This window comes from Monocercomonoides exilis, assembly GCF_001643675.1.
Source record: "Monocercomonoides exilis strain PA203 chromosome Unknown scaffold55-566112, whole genome shotgun sequence".
Taxonomy (NCBI): Eukaryota; Preaxostyla; order Oxymonadida; family Polymastigidae; genus Monocercomonoides; species Monocercomonoides exilis.
In genome coordinates, this window is record NW_027150600.1 from 458,421 (window position 1) to 469,225 (window position 10,805).

Here is a 10,805-nt window from a genome sequence, read left to right on the forward strand (position 1 = left end):
ATTATTGAATATTGAAAAGTTGATATGATTATGTGAATGACAAGTATGATTAATAAGTGAGGTTTATTTATTGATAAGAACGTTATAATAAGTGAGTTGATTAGATGATAAATTGATTAAAAAGTTAATTAGAAAATATTTTTTAAAAGATTGAATATTTTTAATTTATATTCAAAAGATATTTATGAATTTGATATATTTTAATGTTTATTTTTGATTTATTGATGGTTATTATAAATATTTTAATTTTGATTGTTTTGCGTTTAATTCAAGTTGGGTAGTGTTTAATTTTATTTATAAGATCAGATGTTATGATCTATATAATTTGTATTGGAAAAATTATTTTATTAATTTATGAAAAAGGAGAAACATTAGAAGTTAATATTTAAGTATGAAACCAATTTCTCATGGGGGGGGAACATTGGGGGGGGAAGGTGGTTGAAAATTACCTTCCACTGTTCTCTTTGTGTTGGATTGGCAGGTGGCACGGGGTATAAATCCAGCAATTTCATACTTAAGTATGGAAGTAATTTTTAAAGGAAAATAAAAAATTAACAAATGAAATTTAAATTTAAAAGGAAAGTAAATATAAGGAAAATTAAAAATTAGTTGATGGTAAAATTGATCAAAAATGATCAAAAATATTATAAATATATTGATTTGGCGAGGTTGACACAAATTTGACGAGATGTTGAGTTTGTTGTTCATTGTGGGAATCGCGTCATGTGTTGAAGCAGTTAGTGGTGTGAGTGTGTTTAAAGGGAGTTTGGTGGTTAAAAATGCATCAGTTGAGTTAAATCAAATTTCATTGGAGAATGATGATAATTGTTGTTTGGTGTGTGGAAGGAAGGGGAGCGTGGTTGTGGTGAGGGGGTGTGTTGTGGGGATGGGGAAGGATGATGGTGCAGGGGCATTTGATCTGAGTGGGAGCATTGGGGTGTTGACAAACATCACATTGAAAGGGTGGAGAAGAGGGGGAGAGATCTATTCAGGCAGGCTGTTTGGAGGGAAGGGATATGGAGGGGAGAAGGGTGGAGGTGAAGAAAAAGGTGATGGAGAAGGAGAAAGAGGAAGGGGAAGAGGAAGAGGAAGAGAAGGAGATGGAGAAGGCATTGAAGGGAGTATTTCGGTGAGTGAATCACGATTCTCTTCTTTTTGTGTCTCATCAGCCCCATTCCTCTCATCCCCTTCCATTCCCCTAATATCCCTCTCCAACCTGACATTTTTCAACATCTCAACAGCAAATGATGCATGTTCACCTTCAACAACTACGTCAACCCAAACCTCATGTTTTATGAGCAGTTGCTCATTCTCATCAGTTTGTGATGCATATGATGGCGGAATTGTTCATTCCCTCAACAACCCCTTGGCTCTCTGACAGCCTCAAACACCTCATTCATTGGGTGTTGTCGGACAAGAAATGTTGTATGTGAAGGAACTGCAGATATTGAAACCAGACAGACAAAATGAAACATTCAATGGAGCAAACACATTCACTTGGTGCGAATGGAGTGGATCGAGGACAACAGGAGAAAGATCAGGTGGTATAAATTGCTACAATATCAAATCTGTTGAGATTGTGAACAACACTTCGATTCATGTACTGCACAAAATCGATATGGAGGAGGAATGTTGTTTATACGATTTCGTCGTGTGTTCGGATCAGCGGATGTGAATTCCAGAATTGCAAAGCAAATAATGCTGGAGGAGGACTTTTCTCGAAAATTTTCAGGTTTCAGGAACAGGATGCATTCGAACAGAAAATGGAGGAGGGGAGAGTGCGTGTGTGTTTGACTGCAGTTTCACTTCATGCTCGGTTACAAATTATGGTGGAGGCATGTATTGCTAATGTTCCTGCAATTCAAAATGAGGAGCATTCAGTTTATTTCATGTTCAGCATCTGCATATGGAGGAGATGGAATTTATTGTTATTTTTGTTCTTCCATGAATGCAAATGTTCGGCCAATCCACCATATGGGCATGATGTGATTTATATTGATTATTACAATGTTTATTTGGATTCGGAAATCCATTCTATGAATGCTACACCACAAACACAGATGACAAGAGAGTGTGCTATGCATACAACTACTCGAACGCAAGTGCCTGGACATATGATCAAACAATGAAAATGGATTGGCTGAAGGACAAGACAATATATGTTTCTGTGAAAGGGAGTGATGGATATGAGCTGTGTGGGGCAAATGAATCAAATCCGTGTCTGACAGTGAAGAAGGCACTTGAGATGTGTGAGGTGCAGATTAGCTTGGCAATCACATTGATGGAAGGGGATCACACAAGCGAGGCAACAACTATTGAGATTGGATCGAAGAAGATTTCAGTCATTGGGAAAGACAAAGAGAAATGTTCGATTGGAACAGGAGCACTTTCATCTCCATCAGCAGCAGGAACGCTATTCAGTGTGACAACAGGTCACCTTGGTTTATTGCACATAAAGGTTGATTGTAACTCAAATTTAAGTCCTTCTTCGCCGAGTGTGGTTGTGGTGTCTGATGGGAGTGGGTCACTCTCATTGGAGGATGTGATCACCACGAGTGTTTCTTCAGGAGACTATGTGATGTCTTCGTCAGTGTTTGTGGTGCCGCTGTCACAGCTGTCGATGGTTGATGTGGAGATCAAAGATATGAATGTTGCAAAACCATTGTTCTCTGAGCTGGATCTCTCTTCTCCTTCTTCTTCTTCTTCATTGTTGTCATTGTCGTCAACTGCACTGTATCTGACAGCCACAGCATCAGGAGATAGCGTGCTGGCGAATGTGAAGGTGACGAATGTGAAGTTGACTGAAGGAGATGGGGTGGTTGTGGCAAAGAGTGTGAAGGCAGGAGAAACGTTTGTGGTCAAGAATGTGACAATCGAAGATTGCGAGTGCAAGACTGGAAGTGGTGGTGGGATCAAGGTCGAGTTGGAATCATCTTCAAGCAAGTTGCGGGTGGGGAGTTCAACAGCCGCGGCAAACGAGGAAACAAAATTGAACAGATGCAAGTGTAACAAATATGGAGGAGGGATGATGCTGTATCTGGAAAATATCGGGGAAAGTTCTGCCTTCGATATCTCGATGATGGCTGTTGACTTTTCAGGCTGTACAGCAACATTGGGGGGGAAATTTCTGTTTGTGAATGGGAGCAATTGTGTGAAATGGGGCATCTCCTCTTCAAAGTTTAATGTTCCGCGAAACACATCGGCATTCGACGAGCTGGAGGGATTCGATCGGAGTGATGAAGATATGAAGAAATTCCCACTGAATGTGTTTCTGGACACATTTCCGGCTGCTGCACATGTGGGGAAGGCAAAGAACCAATTGGGAGGATATGATTCGCAATTCTGCGGATTTGCTTATTATCCGTGTGCCACCATCACCCACGCTGCTCAGTTGCGATATGCAGGTGTGAATAAAAAAATCGAGCTTGATTCAGGATTGGAGCTGGCAGAAGTAGTGTCGATGAGCGATGCTTACAAATGGGAGATCTTTTGCACCGGAAATGAAAAGAGTGTGAAGGTTGTTGATCCAGAAACTACTGGACTTCAATATTTGATTGATGTGCAGAGCGAATGTTCCATCAGCAGCATCGATTTCAGCATTCCGACGGTTCTGTCAGGTGCTCCATCGCTGATTTTAGCAAATTCCACGCTCCTTACGCTCTCAGAATGCTCAGTTGTCTGTTCATCGAATGACGATGGGGATCACTCAATTGGATATGTCTTTGTCAAGGCGATTGGAGGAGATATGATATTGGAAAAATTGTTGATTGATCGGACATTGGTGTTTGAAAGCAGCTCGTTGGTTCAATTTGTCGGGGGCGTGAACTTTGTGCGCTTTTCAGAATGCAAAGTCTCAAGCGTGGAAAAGAAATATGGGAACGGAGGATGGGTTGTTGGAACAGTTGGTGTGGACAGAGGGGCTGGGCTAAATGGAAGAGTTGAAATAGACACGTGCACAGTTAAAAATTGCAAATGCCATGGAAAAGACGGAAAAGAAGGAAGAGGAGGAGGGTTGTGTGTGAGTGTGACGGGAGAAGGAAGTGTTGTTGTGAATGGATCGACGAAAATCGATGGATGCGAGGCGAATAAGCTTGAAGCAAATGAAGGGACAGGGGGAGGATTGCAGCTGGAGATGCTGAGCACGAAGAGCAAGTTGGAAATTGCATCAGAAGTTAAATTTTCATCTTCATTTTTTAACAAAGCAAAATATGGGAAAGACGTGTTTGTGAGCTGTGGGAGTGGTGTGCTATTGGACTCAAAAATAGATGCAACAACATTTAAGTTTTTTGATTCAAGCGAAATACCAACAGATGTGCTGAAGTTGTGCGGGAGCGAGGATGGGAACGGAGAGAAAGTGATTCCGCTGTTTGTGTATTTGTTCACCATCGAATCGAAGCTGACTGTCGATGGGAGCGGAGAGAGGGCATTGGATCACAGCTACTGTGGATTTGAGAAGTTTGGGTGTGAAACAATCAATTATTGCATGAGCACTCGAGTTCCGAAAGGCTTCCAAAGAGTTGAGGTTTCTTCTGAATCATCAATAAAGGATGAAGTCATCGGGCCTTCATTCGATGTGAGTGTTTCGGGGAAAGTGACAGCAGGAGAAGAGATAACAAGGGTGAAAGTGAATGTGGTTGAAGAAGGATCAAGCACACAAGATTGGTTTGTCGGATGTTCGAATTCTCTGACTATAAGCAGTATTTCATTTGTTGTGAAAGGACAGTTGAGTTCGAGAAGAAGAGCACTCATCCATTCATCATCAACACTGCGTCTGGCGAGCTGTTCAGTGTCATTTGAAAGTGGAGCATTTACGGGTGGAAAGATAGGATACAACGTGTTGAATGTTGCGGGAGGAGAACTGATTGTGGATGGATTGATGATGGAAAGTGTAACGACACTGACGATGAACGGCAAATCACCAATAACAATAAGCAATGGAGAGAAGCTGGAGATAAAGAACAGCAGAGTGAGTGGAGTGACGGTGGAAGGTGGGAGCGTAGAAGGAAGAGGTTGCATCAGTGCTGCGATAAAAGAAGGAGGAAGCGCAGTTGTGGATAACTGCAGCATTTCAACAACATGCACAGGGGGAGGTGGGATGAAAGGAGGAGGGATGATGATTTCAGCTGAGAACGGAGGAAGTTTGGAGATTAATAGCGTAACATTCACAGGATGCCAGGTGCCAACAGAGGACAACTTGCAGAAAGGAAGAGGAATGGGAGGAGGGATGTTTGTTGAATTGGCAGATACAATGGGATCATTTCAGATGGAAGGAGTGACATTCAGCAGGTGCAATGCTTGGAAAGGGAAGAAAGTGTTCATATCGGGAAATGAGCTGGACGATGTTATGTCAAACGAACAACTGAAATGGGGGTTGAGTGCAAGTGATGAGAAGTCATTGGATGAGCTGTGTGGATGGGAGAGAGCAAGCACAGATGAGGGATATGTGATTCCATTGGTTGTGTATTTGTGGAGGAACTGGAGCAAAGATGGGTTTGTATCGAATGAAAAAGGAGGAGACTTCAGTGGGTGTGGCTTTTCTGAAGCACCGTGTTCATCGATCAATCACCTGATATCACTGAGATATTCGACACTTGGAAAAGGCGAATCCCAGATCAGCATTGGGGATTCAGGGTTGCTGAGCCATTCGATATCATTCTTGTCTTCGTTGCCAACTTTGCCAGATTCAGAGGCTCCAGCAGTTGTGATAAAAGGAACAAAGAAAGGGACAGCTGTGACAATATCTGATGAAGATGGGAATGATCTGAAAGATTCAATGATATCATCGAATGTGAGTCTGTCGTTTGTGAATGTCTCGTTCACCAAACCCAGCACAACCACCAATCATGCAGTATTCATTGAATCATCAGGAACGAATTCAGTCTTGTCAGTTACGGACTGCTCATTTGGGTCAGCTGGCGGGAATGTTGAAAGTTTTGAGTGTTGCCTGATAAAAGTGAACGGAGGGAGCGCAGCAGTTCAGAGCTGCACTTTGAATAAGATCAACGAATTGAAAGGATTCATTGCATTCAGCCAAACTGCGAGCCAGGTGACGATCCAGAATGTGAACATTTCATCAGCGACTTTGAAAGAAAATAGCCTGATTTCGATGATAGAAGAGGAAAACCAGATGAATGGAAATGAAAACACTCGTTTGAATGGCAACAAGCCTGTGTTGAAAGTTGTGTACTGTTCGTTTGAAAACATCATAAACGAAGGAAGCAGAGCAAGTGCGATTGAATTGGGATCGTTTGATTATGCGATGAAATGCACGATCGAAGACTGCACAATGTCCACGTGCAGGAGCGATTCGAACACAGAAGGAGGAGGAATGAAATTGGTGCTGAAGAGTGAAGAATCGGTTTTGAAGGTGAATGGGAGCACGTTTTCGACATGCAGATGCTCGACGGGATCAGGGCGCGGTGGAGGGCTGTATATCGATGGAGCAGACCCACGAAATGTTAACATTGATGATGAAAGTCAGATTCCATCACTGAATTTCAAGATTGTGAATATCTTGTTCAGGCTGAACGACGCATTTGTGGGGAAAGACATATTCATCAAATGCCATTCAATTGGGCACCAGATCAACGAAACACTGTTCTCGCTGAACTACAACCAGGAATCATTGGGCACAAACAACTCCATCTGCGGGAGTGATTCGGAGGGGAAAACTGACATGGATGTTATTCCGCTGATCACATTCTTCAAAAGGTCTTCAAGTGTTTTTGAATGGGTCGGGGGATGATGGCAGACGATGCGGAGCTCAGGGCAACCCATGCAGCAGCATCAACGAAGCGATTGACCACATTGAGCAAGGAGTGATGAATGCGATTCTGATTGACGGAGAAGGGACTGTGACAAAGGAATGTGTGATTGGAGATCTGAATGTGAACTCATACAAAAAGACACAGGCGATTGTGAAGCTGAAATCTAAGATTGAGAAATCGGCAGAGAAGGATTGCATCATGGAGTTTATAAATGAAAGCGCTGTGGAGAGGTGCTCATTCGAGTTTGAAGATACGTTTGAGGCTTCTCACAGCTACATCATGAAAGTGAAGAACGGGTCAATGGAGATCCAAAAATGCGAGTTCTACTCATCAGCAACAGCAGAAGACATGAAGCTGAGCAGTTCGGTTGTGAGCGTGGAAAGCGGAGAGCTGAGGATATTTGATTCAGCATTTAGAGATTTGCACTCAACAGGGTCAATATTATTATTCAACAGAGAATCGAATGTGACGCTGCTTGAAACGAGCATTTCAAATATCAAAAGTGAGGGAGATGTTGTGAGTGTTGGAGGAAAAGCGAAGGTGGTGATGAAGATCATGAGGATAGAGAATGTGAGTGTAGCATCAGAAAGATGTGTTGTTGCGATGGAAGACGCAGAACAGGAGGTGAGTGTGCTGAACTGCTCGTTTGAAAAAAGCGCGAATTCGGTGGAGAAGGGAAGCATGATGCAGATAAGGCGATCCAAGGAAGTGAAGGTTGAGATATGTGTGTTTGATGGAGAAAAAGAGGAGAAAGAAGCAGAGACAGTGAATGAAGAACAAGGAAGAGGAGAGAAATTATGCGAATGGAGCGGCTCGTTGATTGACATTGAAAACAGCAATGTGGAGATGAAGGAAACAACAGTTATGAAGAGCAAAGAAGGAGGGCTGTGGGTGAGTGGAGGCAGCTTGATGATAGAAAACAGCAAGTTTGAGAACAACAATCCATCTGTTGAGGGATATCCGTCAGCGCGAAGGAATGTGATCTGCACAGGGAACAGCGAGCTGAATGTTGCAAGTGTGAAAGGTGGAGACGGACTGAAAGATAACTCATCGCTTTGGATTTTGGACGAAGGATGTCAATTGGGAGGGATAGCGAGTGAAAGAACATCATCATTTTTCATCCCAGTTCTGGAAGAAGTGAAGAACACAACACAGGCGAGTGGGGGCATGGACTTGAGCATCCGGGGGAAGCTGCTTCTTCCGTGCAACTTGTCGCTGAAGATAAGCATGAAAGACGGGGACGTTGAACTGATCCAAACACAAAAGATAGAAGAAAATGAGTGTGTTTCAGAAAACGAAATTCATTCGGTTATCACGTCAGAGCAGGTGGAAGTGATGGGAAAGAAAACAGAAGTGAGCATGAGCATTCTGTTTGGGAAAGGGAATTCATTATCCTCTAATAAATTGGTTGTGATAAATAAAACTGTTTCTCCTTCAACTGGAGATGATAGAATTTCAGAAGGAGGTAATAAAAACGTTTCCAATGGATTTTCAATTAACACTTTAATCATCATAATTTTTGCGGTGTTATTCATAATTGTGCTTATTGTTGCAATTGTGTTGGCTATTAGATGGCGGAAATCAAAGAGAAGAACTGAAGAGCTGGAAGAAATTGTAAATGACACAGTAAAGAAAGATCCGAAAGCGTTTGAGATGGTGACAATGGACATGTCTCCAGAAGATCAGTGGAGAAAAGCTGAAAAGGATGCAGAAAGAATAAATAATGAAAAGATGAAAATCAGATATGGAGGAAAGAAAATGGCACATTCTGAATCGTCCGAGTATCTATTAGCCGAAAGTGGTTCCACTGAATACATATTGGGACATGATTCAGACAAAATACCAAACTGGGCACTTGAAAAAGCTGATGAAAAAGAAGATGATGAGATAACAAGAAAAAGATCACCATCTCCATCAATATCTTCAACTTCCACAAATGATTCTGATTCATCATTCGTTCGAATGGAGGATATGTGCCCTACAACTTCTTCTATGTCGAATCTGGTAGATGCGATGGCCTGTTCGTCTCCTCATGAGAAGTTGATTGTGGATTTGAGAGATTCACTGTTCATGCTGCTTCATGGAAAGAATGAAAAGAAAGAAATGGCAATTGGAAATCTCCAACAAAGAGAAATGACTGGAGCACAAATATTATTCTGGGTTGCTAATGGAGCATTGCACTCATTTGATGAAATGGAAGTTCCTCTTCAATCTCTTGATAATCTTAGTCCTCATATTGTGTTGTTTTCAGAACATATGGTAATTACAATTGCACTTCATTCAGACTGCTCCTCTGATGATTCCGATTCATCTTCGATATCATCTTCAACATTGGCAACATCTTCATCAGATTGCTCATCAATTAATAAAAGAAACAAAAAATCACCAATTCCTTCTTCTGCTTTTGAAGAAGATGATGATAGCATGAAGGAGAGTTTAAGATGGAAGGCACCAGAACTAATGATGAACAGGAAAATGGTTGCAAATAAGAAAACTGTCGCTTTCACAATTGGAATGATGTTGTGGGAATGTCTGACATTACAAATTCCGTTTGGAGAATATGAAGCTGCTGCTGCAGGACAAAAAATTGTGAACGGAGAAAGGCCTGACTTGAAGAGAATTGAGGCTAGTTCATTGAATGAGGCTGCAAACATATGTCTCCAAATGAGACCTGAATTTAGGCCGAAGCTTGGTGAGCTCAAGAGAGAGTTTATCAAACTATTCCCTGCAGGAGCAACTGTCTTAACAATTTCAGACGCAGTAGATTATGAAACAGTTTCAGATAACAATGGAGAAAGTGTTGTTGTTGAAGTTGAGAGTTGCACAACAATGAATGAAATGTAATATATAAAATTATCAATTTTTTTTTTATTTTTTTTTTTTAATAATTTTTAAATTGTTTTTAAATTCACTTTTTCACTTGACAAAGAGTTTTCTCTCTTTAAAGTCAATTTGAATCGTGATTTTTATTTTAGCACTTCATTTCATTTTTGATAAATTAAAAATTATATATGTTCATATTCAAATTTTTCATTAAAAATGATAAATTATTCATTTTGAATAAGAATTAAATACTGATGAAATAATTTTGTTTCACTCAAACAATATAGATTGACTAATAAACCCGAACATTTTCGTTAATTTAGTATTTTTATTTGTTCGTTAAAACAGTATAAATTCAACATAAAAATATGAAAAGCAAGGCATATTCACACTTCACTTGCAAGCCAAAAATAATTCAAACAACATTGTTATAATTTTTTAATTGTAGAAATGCATAAATGGCATGTTAATAATAGCGGGTTTTAGTTATTCCAATTTCAAAAGTGTATGAAAAAATAAAAAATATAATTTTTAAAAATGATCAAAAATGTTAAGATTCAGAATATTCACTAGCATCTGCTCCATCTCCTGGGTCGTCGTAATCTTCTTCATGAATTTCAACTGCTTCCTGCTCAATTTAAAGAACATCTGCTTCATCGTCTCATTCTCCATCATCATTGTCATAGGGAAATGCAGCTTCTGTGAACTTGTTATTAGTGACTTTCAACACAAATTCTTGGAACAGCATATCTTTTTCTTGTTGAAACATGAATGAAGCAATAAAATCATCGATGAACTTTTCTTTCATTTAGCAAGGAGGCAATGATCTTCTGAAATGAGACCAACAACCTTCTATCAAATTTGAACATACTCCTGTTTCTATATTTTTGAATTCGTATTTGTGGCAAACTGTCAAATGTTTGAATCCATATTCATTCAAAGACTTATCCGCACACTACTCATTACTGAAAATTGTTGTTCATTTCTAAATGCTGGCTTCAATGATGGGTTTCGGAGCATCCTTTTTTCTATTTGAAACTCTGACAATAAAACATTCCACAACTTCATTGTTTTCTTTTCTTTCTTCATATCCAAAAAGCCAAATATGTCACTTTTTTTTCCCTTTATGGAACTTTCTTTTCTCAAAATTGCTCCATCTGTTTTCACAATACATCCTTCTCCTCCAAGAATAAACCTCACACTCGACATTCGAAT

The 10,805-nt window shown here is 40.3% G+C and overlaps 3 protein-coding genes across 3 annotated transcripts; all 3 read left to right on the plus strand.

The window, feature by feature from the left end:
* Positions 1 to 688: 688 nt before the first annotated feature.
* On the plus strand, positions 689 to 1,378 carry MONOS_13693 (uncharacterized protein; the record flags this gene model as incomplete). Its single annotated transcript, XM_067866418.1, has 1 exon — positions 689 to 1,378. One exon carries the CDS (start codon positions 689 to 691, stop codon positions 1,376 to 1,378), a length of 690 nt encoding a protein of 229 aa, XP_067720279.1.
* A 747-nt stretch (positions 1,379 to 2,125) lies between these two features.
* Positions 2,126 to 6,745, plus strand: MONOS_16038p1 (uncharacterized protein; the record flags this gene model as incomplete). Its single annotated transcript, XM_067868945.1, has 1 exon — positions 2,126 to 6,745. The coding sequence occupies one exon, from the start codon at positions 2,126 to 2,128 to the stop codon at positions 6,743 to 6,745; it is 4,620 nt and encodes a 1,539-aa protein (XP_067720280.1).
* A 76-nt stretch (positions 6,746 to 6,821) lies between these two features.
* Positions 6,822 to 9,611, plus strand: MONOS_16038p2 (uncharacterized protein; the record flags this gene model as incomplete). Its single annotated transcript, XM_067868946.1, has 1 exon — positions 6,822 to 9,611. The coding sequence occupies one exon, from the start codon at positions 6,822 to 6,824 to the stop codon at positions 9,609 to 9,611; it is 2,790 nt and encodes a 929-aa protein (XP_067720281.1).
* Positions 9,612 to 10,805: the final 1,194 nt, after the last annotated feature.